At 35.3% G+C, this 18668-nt stretch overlaps 1 protein-coding gene across 50 annotated transcripts in view; it reads right to left on the reverse strand.

Moving 5' to 3' along the window:
- LOC127854079 (sushi, von Willebrand factor type A, EGF and pentraxin domain-containing protein 1-like) overlaps positions 1-18668 on the reverse strand; it is a 92333-nt gene that overhangs the window by 7938 nt on the left and 65727 nt on the right. For 39 of the 50 annotated variants that reach the window (XM_052389020.1, XM_052389019.1, XM_052389018.1 and 36 more), the window contains 12 exons: positions 17898-18125; positions 16386-16613; positions 13693-13920; positions 10674-10901; positions 5129-5335; positions 4452-4628; positions 3889-4065; positions 3452-3631; positions 1828-2022; positions 1252-1446; positions 647-838; positions 93-287 (listed from right to left, as the gene is read on the reverse strand). In XM_052389020.1, coding sequence (XP_052244980.1) covers positions 93-287; positions 647-838; positions 1252-1446; positions 1828-2022; positions 3452-3631; positions 3889-4065; positions 4452-4628; positions 5129-5335; positions 10674-10901; positions 13693-13920; positions 16386-16613; positions 17898-18125 — 2430 coding nt within the window. The remainder of the gene's footprint in view (positions 1-92; positions 288-646; positions 839-1251; positions 1447-1827; positions 2023-3451; positions 3632-3888; positions 4066-4451; positions 4629-5128; positions 5336-10673; positions 10902-13692; positions 13921-16385; positions 16614-17897; positions 18126-18668) is intronic. The other 11 variants (XM_052389035.1, XM_052389057.1, XM_052389060.1 and 8 more) reach the window with 7 other exon arrangements.

Below are 18668 nucleotides of genomic sequence, written 5' to 3' on the forward strand. Positions count from 1 at the left end.
ACTGTTAATTGCATTGCATTTTAAGTTTTATTTTGACAAAAGTAACACACAATGGAACAGCATTGTTTCCAATACATCATATGTTTAAGCACCTTTTCGTTCACATCCTAATGAATGAGACCATAATCCCGTATCCAGACACCGTATTTCCTCCGATATATTGGCATTTGTGTTTCTTCCTTTGATACGGTAACCCTCCCGACATGTGCTGACTGCTATTGATTCGTAAAGAGTACCGTTCAAGTAATTAACACTCGCATTCGCGGGTTGTTCTTTGTCTAAACAATCTGAAAATGTACACTTTTTTATTATATAATTTTTTACTTCTGCAACGACCTTAAATAGCTCTTAGCGAATTGCAAACCGTGTCTATTATTTATACGAGTTACAAAGGGTAACTTTTTTACGGAATGGTCATTGTAAAATATGAAAGTTAATCTAATGGTTTGTGCTTGATTATTAAGAATATTACTTTCAAAACAAAACCCTGCATTCATATTATACTGATGTTGATGCGGAGTTGGGTTGTATATGTAAGAATTAAAAAAAGGTAACTTTAAGAGTATGTTACATGATGAAAACCATTGATATAGTGTTTAAAATGTGAGTGATACGTATTAAACGTTAGTTATTTTGACAAACATACCTTTTTGTACACAACCACTTGGAAGTTGCCATCTCCCCGTAGATTGACACTTCACAGTTTGATTGACGATGTTGTTGCCTTCCGTGCCGTTAATTTTATAGCCCGGGGAGCATCTTATAGAGGCAATGTCACGGTACAGTTGCCCATAATATGTCACATTACCGTGATTGACTTCGATATTTATTGGACATTCTAAGAGACATATACACACAAACTGGATTAACTATATCGAATACGCATACTAATAATACTGATAATAATAATAATAATAATAATAATAATAATAATAATAATAATAATAATAATGATAATAATAATATTAATAATAATAATAATAATAATAATAATAATAATAATAATTATAATAATAATAATAATAATAATAATAATAATAATAATACAAATAATAATAATAATAATAATAATGATAATAATGATAATAATAATAATAATAATAATAATAAATATAATCATAATCATGATAATAATAATAATAATAATTAAAATAATGCTAAGTATTCTTATTATTACATATTTAAAATACAATTATTATACACTATATATATTATAAATTATCTTGGTAATAATTATTTGACCATCATTACCTTTTTTGATACATCCTAGTGATGTCGACCAATGACCATCCGCCTGGCATTTTATATTTTCATTTGTTACGTTATTGTCATGAGTACCGTTTATTCGATATCCTTCAGCGCACTGAACAATTACCGAAGACTCAAACCGTGTCTCATTTGTCCAGAGCACAGAAGCGTTATCGTATGATTCATTTTTACCACAGTCTATAATAGAACGTGATAGTCATGTATAGCTCGCACACATTCATACGAAATATTAAAAAATTAACAATAACAAAATACCTGAACGAAAATACGTATATTCGTCACGAGTAAACTATATACGAAGCCTCCACCCTAAATTCCATAAGCAAGTAATATATTTTGACTAAAACATATGCAGCTTATCGTCAATAACACTGGTTCACAATATCAACATCGTTTATCGTTTGAAAATAAATAAATGAACTATTGTGTTCTGACATTTAAAATACCGTTCTATATATGAGTATATGCGTGAACTAGCCTTTTTTTGCAAGCATTTACGAAAAAGCATTATTTTAAAGCAATCAATGAATACAAAGGTATATAGTCATGCATCAATACCTTTCTTTTCACAACCAGCATATTCAGACCAGTTGCCGTAGGCAGTGCACTTTATGTTTTCCGCTGTTAACCAGTTATCGTTACGACCGATTATTCTGTATCCCTCTTTACATTGTACAGTTGCTATGGACACGTACACTGTTCCGTTCCAGAAAGTTACATTCGCGAATTCGGGCAAAACTTTATCAAAACAATCTGAAATTCAAGGGGCTAATATAAAGTTTACAACATTAAGAAATGAACAGAGTCACTTCTTATAAGTTATATTAAAGACATAGGCAGTAATCTACGGCAGATCTTGGCCGGACGTCCATAACAAGCCCACTGCCGATATTATCGCTGAGAGCCTTTGCCCCGAGACGCGTTATACGGCTAGAGTCAATAAAAGACGTTCGACCCAGCTCTATGTTATTGTATAAAATACACATTATGATATTTTGTTAGTTCACTAAAGTGTTTTACAAAACCAGTGGTTCACACTTTCATGTCCATTCTACTGAATTTGCAATTTATAACATATATCAGATGACGTAATTTATGTGATGAAAGACATTTTAAGCTAGACACTCGGCATTATCGGGATACCAATGCTGACGTTTGTTTTTGTTTTTGAACAGTAAGGTAATAAAACAAGTTGAATTTATTAGCAGTTAACGAATCCAAAATACATTTCGGATTGTGTGTATTTCATGCATAATTTGAAACTATAATAACAATTACATAAATCGATATGACCAGAGGGTAAATCGTGTTTGTTGTAAGAATGGTTCGCATCGATACAGATGTTTTCAAAAAAATACTGTCGTCTACATTAAATTCAGATTAATGGATTGATGAACAGAAAATGAAACAGCAGAGCGCTTTATTGTATTGTTATTAGTTTTCATTAAAGGTATCATTGAGGTAAGGGCCGTGTTCATAAGATTTTGTTTGATGACTCATTTTAAATCTAAAACAGCGTGATCGACCTAAACACCAGTTTCAATTGTATTCAATAAGTCAAGTATTCAAATTATGTGTTTCTTTGAATCATGATATTGTCTAAGTATATGCTTATTTGTGGCTTTATTTTATATTTCACCGTTTACTAAGACTGAGCGTGGGCATTGTGATCAGTTGACCTTCCTCGATCGGATTCATTTCAGATAAATACATCAGATCGAACCGATATTATCAGCACTTAATCAAAACATATAAATAAAAAAAATAGTGTTTAACTGGTTAATACAACAAAGTGCTACAGATTATACCCAACATTTACGTAAAAAAATGCGGAAGATGCAAAGTATTTCTTGCTAAATTGTCAACAAAGACAGGTATGTATAAGACCCGAAAACAAATGAACAGCATCTATCTCATAAACATGAAACAGGATAAGGAAAAAGTATTTTTTTTAAATGGAGAGATTAAATATACATGACTTCTTCTTTATAATTTTGTAAAAGTCATTCATATTTATCAAAAATCGTCCCAAATAACATACAACTGCAAAAAAAACCACAAGCTTTTGCGTTTTAAAAAGGTCCGCACATTTATTTAATAATCTGCTCGTGACGTCAGTTTGTTACTAATTAAAGTAATACATCTTCAACAATCGCGCTCGTTTATTGAAGTACACCTAAACCTTTAATTGTACAGTTGACATCCAGCGGAGTCCAGCTACTGTTGGAAAGGCAACGTCTAATGTCGGTACCGTGCAGTGTATACCCCGTGTTACACGAATACCGAACCGTCGACTCATAGGTCGTTGTGCCGTTCAAAAGGGTGTAGTTACCATTTGAGATGGGGTTCGGATCTTTACAATCTGCCAAGAACGCCGATGTATAACTAATTAGCTCGAATTTATTATTTGAAAGAGGATGGAACCAAATAGCTAAACTTATTTAATGAAGCATTTATTATGTATGTTAATGATAAAGAAAAAATAGTTAACGTTTTACATACTAAATATATATAGAAGAGATTTGCAATCGCTAATTAATTTGTAATATGAATCCAAGTAAACCCTTAAAAAATGATACGCACTTTAAGTCGAAGTATGTAATAACACATTGCACATACTATTAATTATGCATGTCGGTGGTAGATCACCCCATGTCTTGTTTGCATAACAAAGACGGGATATATTTCCAAGCAGCGTGTATCCAATGTCACACGAGTACACGGCGACCGAAAGATATGTTGTTCCGTTAGAGGTATCCACATTTCCGTGTCGCGGTTGCGTCAGGTTCCCACAATCTAGAAAAAGTAGAACAAACGAATTTCGTTGCTATACTTTTCAGGCAGCATTGCATTAATTATAAGTTATTACATAATTTGTTTGCCTTATGGAAATATTTCATATGAATTATGTATTTGACTAATTAATTGTGTGCTTATTTGATTTACTGTTAATATAGGACCAATCTTTGCGCCTTTTCTTGTTTGTCTTATGTTATCTTATTACTTTCTTGGATTGATATGATGAGATTCTCGACAAAAATGTGTTTCATCATTTGCTCCACTGCGTAATATAAGCTATGTAAACCTTTCCAATGTTTCAAGTTGTCATTGTTTCTGACAATTACTATCTAATTATTATATTGCGTGCTTATGTAAAATCAATAAATGCGTGTTTGTTTTACCATTGATTTTGCACTCTGGTGTCGGACGGTTCCAGGTGTTGTTGTTAAGACATGTTGTTTTATTGTTTCCGACAACAGTGTAGCCTATATCACAGAAGAATGTAGCCGTGTTTCCTACAGCGGTTCCATTTGAGATATTTACCCAGCCATGGTCTGGTTCAAAAGGTTTTCCACAATCTGTAACATTTTGAGTATAGCTCGGTATCGAAAGATAATATGTATTTGAAGCACACTAGTATTTCTTTATTTAAGCCGAATATGTGTTAAGGTAATCACAATAAAGTTGTCCTGATTATTTAAAGCAATCAGTAGGGAATGGATGAACGAATGTCTCATATTTTGCAAGTATTAAACAAAAAATGAATCCAAAGTAAAGGCGAAAATATTGCGCATTCAAGAAGAATGCAACGAAGAATCGTTTGTTTTAAGTGTTGTTTTCTATCTCGATATATTGCTATTATGTTTTTGTAATTATATGTATTATATTTGCTATATATCAATCTGGGAGATTCTGAATACTTGGATCCAATTACTTGATAGAAACAAATGCAACCTATATAATGTTTTTAGTTAGGTTTCAGAAAATCTGAAACTAGTTTTTTCACGATGTTCTGTTATTTTACGACAAAAACGGTTGTGTACGGATGCATTGTTATATACTTATAGGATCAGTGTACCTTTTAGTTCGCAGCCAGACATGTTTCTCCAACGGCCATCGGAACCACACGTTATATTCTCTGATACATGTTTATTCACGTGGGGTCCCACGATTCTGTACCCGTCATTGCAATTTACAGTAGTGACATCTCCAAAGAGGGTTCCACTATGCCATGTTATTTGTGCATAATCGGAGATTGGGTCATCGCTAGTAAATTTACCGCAATCTAAAACATATAACCAGTACTACAAAGTCGAGATATTAACTTTAACATAGTAAATTACATGTTATACACACAATCGTATATAATCAGACATGTTTCGCAAGATATAGTTTCGTATGACAATCATCGCAACTCCGCAAGATCATCTAAAATGTAAAATGATTAACTTCTCGTAATGATATGCAAGCAATAGGCAATTATCAAACTGGAGTATTGATCGTTAACATTTATGTCAGCAATACTATTCGAAATGCGAAGATAGTTTGTAAATATTTCGGTAATCATTAAGTACGGAATAAAAACTACATCGTGAAAAATTTTCCCGTGCCTGAATATTATTTATTACTGAAGATAACAGGAAAAGTAATTTATATTAATGTTTCGTTTACAAACTTTTGAGCTAATCCATTACACACATTTATTACAAACATGAGATGATTATGTGTATAGCTAATCACCAAAATGAATCGCATTCCAAGTTAAATATCTTATTCCAGATTCTAATATGAGTTGTCATTACTATTATTATGTTCAATGACACGGAATGAATATTTTGTTCAATCCCATCCAATACTGGAATGCTTACACAGTTAATAGATTGATATTGATTCTTTGATAGTTTATGCATAAATCATGATTTGTGTGATGCGTTCTTAATAGAATGTACATGGAAGTACTGTAAGTGTATCACAATAGGTTCCGACTCCTTGAAACATATTTTAATGTTTCTAGGATTGATTGGTCATTTTATTTAGCTAGCTTTGATTGATAATGGATCAAAACATATTATAGGGTGTATTACTTGTAAAATCAGTAATTAAAAAAGTATGTATCTAATACCTCAGGTAGGCATTTTTATGTTAGTATAAATGAAAAAAGATAAATAAATAAATAATTCAATCAATCAATAAATATATATCTTTAAATATATATGATTATGTTTAACCTGTATGATAAAAAACAAAACGAAGCGGTTGAAAAAGCGATATATTAAAAAATAGTATTATGTAATCCTAGTTATAACACTTAAACTTATAATACATTTAATGATGAGTATACTATTACCTGTTGTCAAGAAGTACGTAGTAATAGAAGTAGTAGTAGCAGGAGTAGTAGTAATTGCTGTTATATATAGAGATACTATAGATAGAGATAGATGATAGAGATAGTAGATAGATAGAGAGATATAGAGATATATAGAGGATCGAGATATATAGATGAGAGAATAGCGATATAGATATTAGAGAGAGATAGATATAATATCTATTATATATATATATATCCTATATATATATAGATATATTATATATATATATACATATATAATCTCTCTCTATATATAATGAACTATGTATTAACTAAATATAGTAGTAACCGCAGCATTAGTAGTATAACATGTACATTTAATTAAGGTCGAACATGGATACTAAAACAAATAAAGTCAAACATTGCATGTGCACAAAATCCTTAGGTAATGAAAAAATCCTGGCTTCTTACAGATCATACTATTAGTGTAGAAATAATTATAATAACTCTAATGACACTTTTGACGAAGCATGCGATTCTATTTATTATCACGATTGGAATGTGTAAGTAAAAAGTAAGTGATACTTTGAGATTAATAAAAATTCTTAAAATGGAACGAAAAATTGAAGTGAATATAGTAAATGTCCATCTAAAATTGAGGTAACCACATTAATTTTTTTGTCCAACACTCCATCATCGTTTATTTGCTGTTGAGCGTCGTCAGTCATCAGGATTTACCTACTGAACAGTGAAGATGTACATTTATTTTCCAATCTTCACATCACTCGGTGCAAGCCTGTTTTGCCATGATATCTTTGTCAATTTCAAAATTGGATACGTGGGGTAAAACATTTAGCCACAAGGTCAGATTGAAAACAGCTTAAAAACACTCTTCTAATCACATGTGTTTTCCAGTGCTCCTTAATGTTCATGAAACATGTTCAGAACGTGGATGACCACATTGTCTTTGCCATATTGAGTATTAAAATTGTCCCGGTCCGTCTCCCATATTCACCAAATAGACTCTTGCTTAGAACATGTGTCGCAAATGAGTTAGAAAATGGTTCGGAAACGTTAAAAAACGGAATTCTGTTCCAGGAAGGCTATTTAGGTCGGCGGAATCAAAAGAAGTGTAATTTAAATGTAAATAAAATATGTGAATTAAGAATGAAATTGATTCAGTAAACCCTTTTGGAATCTACATATGAGCTCAAATGGCAATCGGACGTGGACTAATTGTTTACAGACGAGTGAGTGATTGTTATTTTCATTTTAGAAAATCAGTTTTATTGTTAAATTTTGAAGGGGTCGTTGCATACATACATTACATATCGTTACTATAAATAGTAACAAAATGAGGTCGGGAGCGGGCCGATATTCTTATCTAGCGGGCCAATATTAATTATATAAGCCCGCTGAGCCGGGCCGATTTTTCATATAAGAATAGAATGGGATCGCGCGGCTAATACTGAACAGAATTGCGTCCATATTCAGGCTTAGCCAACGGTGATTAACTAAATTAGGCCACACCTTAACAAACGAATCAAACATAAATATACTGACACGTAGCACACAATTAGAATAATACAAATATCGATTGAAACTGAAACTCTTCTGTACACTAGATTGGCGCCTATATTTGGGCTTTAACACGATTCATCAAACATCAAAGTGTAAAGTAAAATACACACTTACCACGATGACACCTTTAATCTGATGCTTTTAAGAATAAAATATCAACAATGTGTTGTTTCGTTTTATGTTAGTCTATCCGTTTATCTCTATTGCTTCTAAATAACATTTTTTTGAACGATTGTATCGAATGCTAATAACTGTCAGAAAAAACAACAACACCATTTACGAAATCGAATGAATTGTCAGAGCGATTACAATATTTTGTCCTATCCAAGCATCCAATTATTCATGACATGTTTTGGATTCGTTTGATGCTATTTCTTTAGCTGTTAAATACCCCCCTCCACATCCGAATAGTTTTCTCTTAAATACAGACAGTTTAGATAAAACTTATGTGTATCTTCACATAAATAACTTTACATAAGATACGTCATAAATTGCGTAATCAATTGAATGAAAATAAAAGCACAGAAAGCTTGCTCTGTAACAAATTTTAGTGAATGAAACAAAAAACTAGTTTGATATGTAGTATAAACGATAAAACACGGCAGATCTGGGCCGGACGTCTATAATCGGCCGAAGCCGCATAATGGCCCTCGGGCCAAAGGCCGTTATGCCGGCAGCGGGTCGATTATAGACGTCCGACCCAGCTCTGTCGTGTGTTTTTGTCTAATTACTGAAACAGGAAATCCGGAAAATACACATGAATAACATGTTTTTTATGTAACGCACACATTTGTAGTATTTGCTGCTCGGTTGATTTATATATTATATTAACATAAGTTAATAGGATGTGTTTACGTCGATTTGCAGAAATAAGACTATCTGCTTATATATTGAAAATTCGGTTCAGAAACATCGTTTTACCCTTTCCAAATTGATAAACCTTATGCAAGGCTGGCATTTAATTTCACCATTTGACGCAAATTGCGTAGTGCGTGTTCGTTTTGTTATTTTGTTTTATCTTTCTAAAAAAAATCATACAATTCAACATAACATTAACCCGATCAGATCTTTATGATTTATGCATATTAGTAAAGTTGTCGTAAAGATCATGTCTTTCAACGATTGCACTTTGGGAAAACACTCAAGATGTACAGTATCGATTGCGCCATTCGGTATGAGTACCAGGGCCGACTTGCTTCACAGCTTCAAATCCATAACCAATTGATGACTTTGCCATTGCCAAAAAAGTTATACTTTATATTGAAAATGTTTTAATAGGTTACACGCAATTGGTTAGAGTTATCTCATTAACGACACGTCCCTCCATAAAGAAACTTTATAAAAAAGAGCAATATTTTGAAAAGAGGCATACTTTATCGACCTTGCAGAGAAAGGCGTTCGTATGGTCAAAATTTCAACATTTCTGACAGTGTATATGGTCCACAAAACATATGAACGCGCATGAACATTAACCTCATACAATCATGTTGAATTATGCATACTAACAAAGTTGTACTATAAAGCATGACTGTCAAGCATTGCTTTTCGGCGAGCACTCACGATGTTCGGTATGGCTTGTGCCATATAGATTATTTACCAGCTCCGACTCACTATACAGCTCTGATTGTTCAGTGCTACCCGTGAGTTATAACACTAATCGGATCAATGCTCCATGATTTTAAATCCATATACCATTACTGACTTTGCCAAAAAGTAATCCTTTATATCGAACATTCTTCAATGGCTGGATTCTACGCACAGAGCGGAGTGTGTCTTAATTGCCGAATGCTTAATCATATTGAATAATGTGTATTGGCAAAGTTGTCGTATAAAGCATTCATGTCAAACATTGCCTTTTGGCGTACACTCACGATGTTCGATATGACTTGTGCCATTTAGACTAGGTTCCAGCTCCGACTCGCTATACAGCTCTGACAGTCCAGTGCTACCCGTAAGCTATAACACTTATCGGATCAATGCTCCATGATTTCAAATCCATATATCATTGCTGACCTTGCCAAAGAGTTATACGTTATATCGAGCATTCTCCAATGGCTGGATTGCACGCATATAGCGGAGTGTGTCTTAATTGGCGAATGAGTAAATAGCCGCATTGCATGCACATTGCAAAATGCGTGTCCCTTCATTGCAGATAGATGGCTGGATTTCATGCATATACTTGAGAGCATGACCATTCCATATTGGTTAAAAAGCTGGATTACCCGCGTGTAGCGTGCATTTATTTAAACGAATTGTTTAAAACTGCAAACAGTATCAGGTGCACTATTTTTAAAAAGAGACGTACTTTATCGCCTGCGCAGAATGTATATTGTTCTGAGCGTACGCTGCATATTGATTCATTAGTGAATGCATCTATTATGCAATCGGTGGGTATAAGATTATACGAATTAAAAAGGTTCTCGTTGGGTTTTTCTGTGATTAGGCAAAGGACAATATGTACAAGATGGTTAGAGTTATGGTACTTGTCAGCAGCAACCTACATATAGACACTGTAACAAGACAAATGAAACCAGAAAAAAATCGCTATCCTTGCACAAAATGTATCGTCAACTGATTATGATTATGATTAACATTCAATCGTCTCCCCTATTGGCAATATACTTTTAAGATCAATCAGAAAAGTATGCTGGCTATAACATGTACAAGCACTGAAAGTCTGTTGAGTGTTAAATCACAGGAAACGACGCCAAACAATTCTCTCAAAAATGCATACTTATCACAGAGCAATCTGCAGCAGGTGTCCAGGTCCCGTTTATTCCGCACTTCAGTGTCTGGGTTGTATTTGGGTTGCCCGAAGACGACCCAGGGTGCAACCAGTATCCAACGTCACACCTTAGTGGCACGTTCGCGTCGTAAATCATCAACGTATCATTGTGTAACCCAGCACCATCCAAATGCCAGTGGCTTTTATTAGTGTGTTCTGTTTTGAGGGTCGGGCAAGCTATGCGAAATATTATAAACTTAATCATTCGTGCAAACGTAAGTTCGCATAAATAATGCTGAGTTATTAGAAACTAAAACAAACGGGTGCCTACGTATGTACTTAAATAACAAAAGAATACATACAAGGAATATACCAATCACATAACAAAAATAAGTCATACTTATCGGTGAGAAAACATGTTTTTACCAATAGTTTGTTTAATAACAGATGTGTACATCTAATTGCCTTTTGTGCTTACTAAAACCAGATAAACGAGTCGTCTAGCGATCCGAGAAGGCGTTCGTATTGTCCAAAAATGCAACATTTCTGACAGTGTATATGGCCCAAAAAACATATGAACGCGCATGAAAATTAACCTCATACAATCATATTGAATTATGCATACTAACAAAGCTGTACTATAAAGCATGAGTGTCAAACATTGCCTTTGGGCGAGCAATCTCGATGTTCGGTACAGATTTAGCCATTTAGACTACGTTCCAGCTCTGACAGTCCAGTGCAACCCTTGAGTTATACCACTAAACGGACCAATGCTCCATGATTTGAAATCCATACATCATTGATGACCTTGCCAAAGAGTTATACTTTATATCGAGCATTCTCCAATGGCTGGATTCCACACATATAGCGGAGTGTGTCTTAATTGGCGAATGAGTAAATAGCCGCATTGCATGCACATTGAAAAATGAGTGTTCCTTCATTGCAGATAGATGGCTTTATTTCATGCATATACTTGAGTGCGTGACCTTTCCATATTGCTTTAAAAGCTGGATTACCCGCGTGTAGCGTACTTTCATTAAAACAAATTGGTTAAAACTGCAAACATTATCAGGTGCACTATTTTGAAAAAAGAGGCATACTTTATCGACTTTGTAGAATGTAAATTGATCTGAGCGTACGCTGCATACTGATTCATTAGTGAATGCATCTATTGTGCAATCGGTGGATGTAAGATTATACGAATGAGAAAGGTTCTCGTTGGTTTTTCAGTGATTTGGCAAAGGACAATATGTACACGATGGTTTGAGTTATGGTACTTGTCAGCAGGTACCTATATATAAACACTTAAACAAGACGAATCAAACCAGAAAAAAATCGCTATCCTTGCACAGTTTGTATCGTCAACTGATTATGATTAACATTCAATCATCTCTCCTATTGGCAATATACTATTTAAGATCATTCAAAAAAGTGTGCTGGCTATAACATGTACAAGCACCGAACGTCTGTTGGATGTTTAATTACAGGAAATGACGTCAAACAATTGAAATAACAAAAATAACAAAAGAATACATACAAGGAGTATACCAATCACATTACAAAAATAAGTCATATTTATCGTTGAGAAAACTTGTTTTTACCAATAGTTTGTTTAATAACCGATGTGTACATCTAATTGTCTTTTGAGCTAACTAAAACCAGATAAACGAGTCGTATAGCGATCCGAAAAAGGCGTTCGTATTGTCCAAAAATGCAACATTTCTGACAGTGAATATGGTCCGCAAAACATATGAACGCGCGTGAACATTAACCTCATACAATCATATTGAATTATGCATACTAACAAAGTTGTACTATAAAGCATGACTGTCAAGCATTGCTTTTCGGCGAGCACTCACGATGTTCGGTATGGCTTGTGCCATATAGATTATTTACCAGCTCCGACTCACTATACAGCTCTGTTCAGTGCTACCCGTGAGTTATAGCACTAATCGGATCAATGCTCCATGATTTTAAATCCATATACCATTGCTGACTTTGCCAATAAGTAATCCTTTATATCGAACATTCTTCAATGGCTGGATTCTACGCACAGAGCGGAGTGTGTCTTAATAGCCGAATGCTTAATCATATTGAATTATGTGTATTGGCAAAGTTGTCGTATAAAGCATTCATGTCAAACATTGCCTTTTGGCGAACACTCACGATGCTCGATATGACTTGTGCCATTTAGACTAGGTTCCAGCTCCGACTCGCTATACAGCCCTGACAGTCCAGTGCTACCCATGAGTTATAACACTTATCGGATCAATGCTCCATGATTTCAAATCCAAATATCATTGCTGACCTTGCCAAAGAGTTATACGTTATATCGAGCATTCTTCAATGGCCGGATTCCACGCATATAGCGGAGTGTGTCTTAATTGGCGAATGAGTAAATAGCCGCATTGCATGCACATTGCAAAATGCGTGTCCCTTCGCTGCAGATAGATGGCTGGATTTCATGCATATACTTGAGTGTATGACCATTCCATATTGATTAAAAAGCTGGATTACCGGCGTGTAGCGTGCATTTATTAAAACGAATTGTTTAAAACTGCAAACAGTATCAGGTGCACTATTTTGAAAAAGAGACGTACTTTATCGCCTGCGCAGAATGTATATTGTTCTGAGCGTACGCTGCATACTGATTCATTAGTGAATGCATCTATTATGCAATCGGTGGGTATAAGATTATACGAATTAAAAAGGTTCTCGTTGGTTTTTCTGTGATTAGGCAAAGGACAATATGTACAAGATGGTTAGAGTTATGGTACTTGTCAGCAGCAACCTACATATAGACACTGTAACAAGACAAATGAAACCAGAAAAAAATCGCTATCCTTGCACAATATGTATCGTCAACTGATTATGATTATGATTAACATTCAATCGTCTCCCCTATTGGCAATATACTTTTAAGATCAATCAGAAAAGTATGCTGGCTATAACATGTACAAGCACTGAAAGTCTGTTGAGTGTTAAATCACAGGAAACGACGCCAAACAATTCTCTCAAAAATGCATACTTATCACAGAGCAATCTGCAGCAGGTGTCCAGGTCCCGTTTATTCCGCACTTCAGTGTCTGGGTTGTATTTGGGTTGCCCGAAGTCGACCCAGGGTGCAACCAGTATCCAACGTCACACCTTAGTGGCACGTTCGCGTCGTAAATCATCAACGTATCATTGTGTAACCCAGCACCATCCAAATGCCAGTGGCTTTTATTAGTGTGTTCTGTTTTGAGGGTCGGGCAAGCTATGCGAAATATTATAAACTTAATCATTCGTGCAAACGTAAGTTCGCATAAATAATGCTGAGTTATTAGAAACTAAAACAAACGGGTGCCTACGTATGTACTTAAATAACAAAAGAATACATACAAGAAATATACCAATCACATAACAAAAATAAGTCATACTTATCGGTGAGAAAACTTGTTTTTACCAATAGTTTGTTTAATAACAGATGTGTACATCTAATTGCCTTTTGTGCTTACTAAAACCAGATAAACGAGTCGTCTAGCGATCCGAGAAGGCGTTCGTATTGTCCAAAAATGCAACATTTCTGACAGTGTATATGGCCCAAAAAACATATGAACGCGCATGAAAATTAACCTCATACAATCATATTGAATTATGCATACTAACAAAGCTGTACTATAAAGCATGAATGTCAAACATTGCCTTTGGGCGAGCAATCTCGATGTTCGGTACAGATTTAGCCATTTAGACTACGTTCCAGCTCTGACAGTCCAGTGCAACCCTTGAGTTATACCACTAAACGGACCAATTCTCCATGATTTCAAATCCATACATCATTGCTGACCTTGCCAAAGAGTTATACTTTATATCGAGCATTCTCCAATGGCTGGATTCCACACATATAGCGGAGTGTGTCTTAATTGGCGAATGAGTAAATAGCCGCATTGCATGCACATTGAAAAATGAGTGTTCCTTCATTGCAGATAGATGGCTTTATTTCATGCATATACTTGAGTGCGTTACCGTTCCATATTGCTTTAAAAGCTGGATTACCCGCGTGTAGCGTACTTTTATTAAAACGAATTGGTTAAAACTGCAAACATTATCAGGTGCACTATTTTGAAAAAAGAGGCATACTTTATCGACTTTGTAGAATGTAAATTGATCTGAGCGTACGCTGCATACTGATTCATTAGTGAATGCATCTATTGTGCAATCGGTGGGTGTAAGATTATACGAATGAGAAAGGTTCTCGTTGGTTTTTCAGTGATTTGGCAAAGGACAATATGTACACGATGGTTTGAGTTATGGTACTTGTCAGCAGGTACCTATATATAAACACTTAAACAAGACGAATCAAACCAGAAAAAAATCGCTATCCTTGCACAGTTTGTATCGTCAACTGATTATGATTAACATTCAATCATCTCTCCTATTGGCAATATACTAATTAAGATCATTCAAAAAAGTGTGCTGGCTATAACATGTACAAGCACCGAACGTCTGTTGGATGTTTAATTACAGGAAATGACGTCAAACAATTGAAATAACAAAACTAACAAAAGAATACATACAAGGAGTAAACCAATCACATTACAAAAATAAGTCATATTTATCGTTGAGAAAACTTGTTTTTACCAATAGTTTGTTTAATAACCGATGTTTACATCTAATTGTCTTTTGAGCTAATTAAAACCAGATAAACGAGTCGTATAGCGATCCGAAAAAGGCGTTCGTATTGTCCAAAAATGCAACATTTCTGACAGTGTATATGGTCCGCAAAACATATGAACGCGCATGAACATTAACCTGATACAATCATATTGAATTATGCATTCTAACAAAGTTGTACTATAAAGTATGAATGTCTAGCATTGCCTTTGGGCGAGCACTCACGATGTTCGGTACGGATTGAGCCATTAAGACTACGTTCCAGCTCTGAAAGCTCTGCTACCCTTGAGTTTTACCACAAAACGGACCAATTCTCTATGATTTCAAATCCATACATCATTGCTGACCTTGCCAAAGAATTATACTTTATTTCGAGCATTCTCCAATGGCTGGATTCCGCACATATAGCGGAGTGTGTCTTAATTGGCGAATGAGTAAATAGCCGCATTGCATGCACATTGCAAAATGCGTGTTCCTTCATTGCAGATAGATGGCCGGATTTCATGCATATACTTGAGTGCGTGACCTTTCCATATTGCTTAAAAAGCTGGATTACCCTCGTGAAGCGTGCATTTATTAAAACGAATTGTTTAAAACTGCAAACAGTATCAGGTACAATGTTTTGAAAAAAGAGGCATACTTTATCGACTTTGCAGAATGTATATTGATCTGAACGTAAGCTGCATACTGATTCATTAGTGAATGCATCTATTATGCAATCGGTGGGTGTAAGATTATACGAATTAGAAAGGTTCTCGTTGGTTGTTCAGTGATTTGGCAAAGGACAATATGTACACGATGGTTAGAGTTATGGTACTTGTCAGCAGCAACCTACATATAGACACTGTAACAAGACAAATGAAACCAGAAAAAAATCGCTATCCTTGCACAATATGTATCGTCAACTGATTATGATTATGATTAACATTCAATCGTCTCCCCTATTGGCAATATACTTTTAAGATCAATCAGAAAAGTATGCTGGCTATAACATGTACAAGCACTGAAAGTCTGTTGAGTGTTAAATCACAGGAAACGACGCCAAACAATTCTCTCAAAAATGCATACTTATCACAGAGCAATCTGCAGCAGGTGTCCAGGTCCCGTTTATTCCGCACTTCAGTGTCTGGGTTGTATTTGGGTTGCCCGAAGTCGACCCAGGGTGCAACCAGTATCCAACGTCACACCTTAGTGGCACGTTCGCGTCGTAAATCATCAACGTATCATTGTGTAACCCAGCACCATCCAAATGCCAGTGGCTTTTATTAGTGTGTTCTGTTTTGAGGGTCGGGCAAGCTATGCGAAATATTATAAACTTAATCATTCGTGCAAACGTAAGTTCGCATAAATAATGCTGAGTTATTAGAAACTAAAACAAACGGGTGCCTACGTATGTACTAAAATAACAAAAGAATACATAAAAGAAATATACCAATCACATAACAAAAATAAGTCATACTTATCGGTGAGAAAACTTGTTTTTACCAATAGTTTGTTTAATAACAGATGTGTACATCTAATTGCCTTTTGTGCTTACTAAAACCAGATAAACGAGTCGTCTAGCGATCCGAGAAGGCGTTGGTATTGTCCGAAAATGCAACATTTCTGACAGTGTATATGGTCCACAAAACATATGAACGCGCATGAACATTAACATCACACACTCATATTGAATTATATGTACTAACAAAGTTGTACTATAAAGCATGAATGTCAAGCATTGCCTTTGGGCGAGCACTCACGATGTTCGGTACGGATTGAGCCATTTAGACTACGTTCCAGCTCTGACAGCTCTGCTACCCTTGAGTTATACCACTAAACGAACCAATTCTACATGATCTCAAATCCATACATCATTGCTGACCTTGCCAAAGAGTTATACTTTATATCGAGCATTCTCCAATGGCTGGATTCCACACATATAGCGGAGTGTGTCTTAATTGGCAAATTAGTAAATAGCCGCACTGCATGCACATTGCAAAATGAGTGCTCCTTCATTGCAGATAGATGGCTGGATTTCATGCATATACTTGAGTGCGTGACCTTTCCATATTGCTTAAAAAGCTGGATGACCCGCATGTAGCGTACATTTATTTAAACGAATTGTTTAAAACTGCAAACAGTATCAGGTGCAATATTTTGAAAAAAGAGGCACACTTAATCGACTTTGCAGAATGTATATTGATCTGAGCGTACGCTGCATACTGATTCATTAGTGAATGCATCTATTATGCAATCGGTTGGTGTAAGATTATACGAATGAGAAAGGTTCTCGTTGTTTTTTCAGTGATTTGGCAAAGGACAATATGTACAAGATGTTTAAAGTTATGGTACTTGTCAGCAGGTACCGATATATAGACACTTTAACAAGACAAATGAAACCAGAAAAAAATCGCTATCCCTGCACAGTTTGTATCGTCAACTGATTATGATTAACATTCAATCGTCTCTCCTATTGGCAATATACTATTTAAGATCAATCAGAAAAGTGTGCTGGCTTTAACATGTTCAAGCTCTGAACGTCTGTTGGGTGTTTAATCACAGGAAACGACGTCAAACAATTCTCTCAAAAATGCATACTTATCAATGAGCAATCTGCAGCAGGTGTCCAGGTCCCATTTATTCCGCACTTCAGTGTCTGAGTTGTATTTGGGTTGCCCGCAGTCGACCAAGGGTGCAACCAGTATCCAACGTCACACCTTAGTGGAACGTTCGCGTCGTAATTCATCAACGTATCATTGTGTAACTCAGCACCATCCAAATGCCAGTGGCTTGTATTAGTGTGTTCTGTTTTGAGGGCCGGGCAAGCTATGCGAAATATTATAAACTTAATCATTCGTGCAAACGTAAGTTCGCATAAATAATGCTGAGTTATTAGAAACTTAAACAAACGGGTGCCTACGTGTGTACTAAAATAACAAAAGAATACATACAAGGAATATACCAATCACATTACAAAAATAAGTCATATTTGTCGGTGAGAAAATTTGTTTTTACCAATAGTTTGTTTTATAAGCGATGTGTACATCTAATTGTCTTTTGAGCTCACTAAAACCAGATAAACGAGTCGTATAGCGATCCGAGAAAGGCGTTCGTATTGTCCAAAATAATGCAACATTTCTGACAGTGTATATGGTCCGCAAAATATATGAACGCGCATGAACATTAACCTCATACAATCATATTGAATTATGCATACTAACAAAGTTGTACTATAAAGCATGAATGTCAAGCATTGCCCTTGGGCGAGCACTCACGATGTTCGGTACGGATTGAGCCATTTAGACTACGCTCCAGCTCTGACAGCTCTGCTATCCTTGAGTTATACCACTAAACGAACCAATTCTCCAT

This window comes from Dreissena polymorpha, chromosome 12 (genome assembly GCF_020536995.1).
Source record: "Dreissena polymorpha isolate Duluth1 chromosome 12, UMN_Dpol_1.0, whole genome shotgun sequence".
In the NCBI taxonomy this organism is placed as follows: Eukaryota; Metazoa; Mollusca; class Bivalvia; order Myida; family Dreissenidae; genus Dreissena; species Dreissena polymorpha.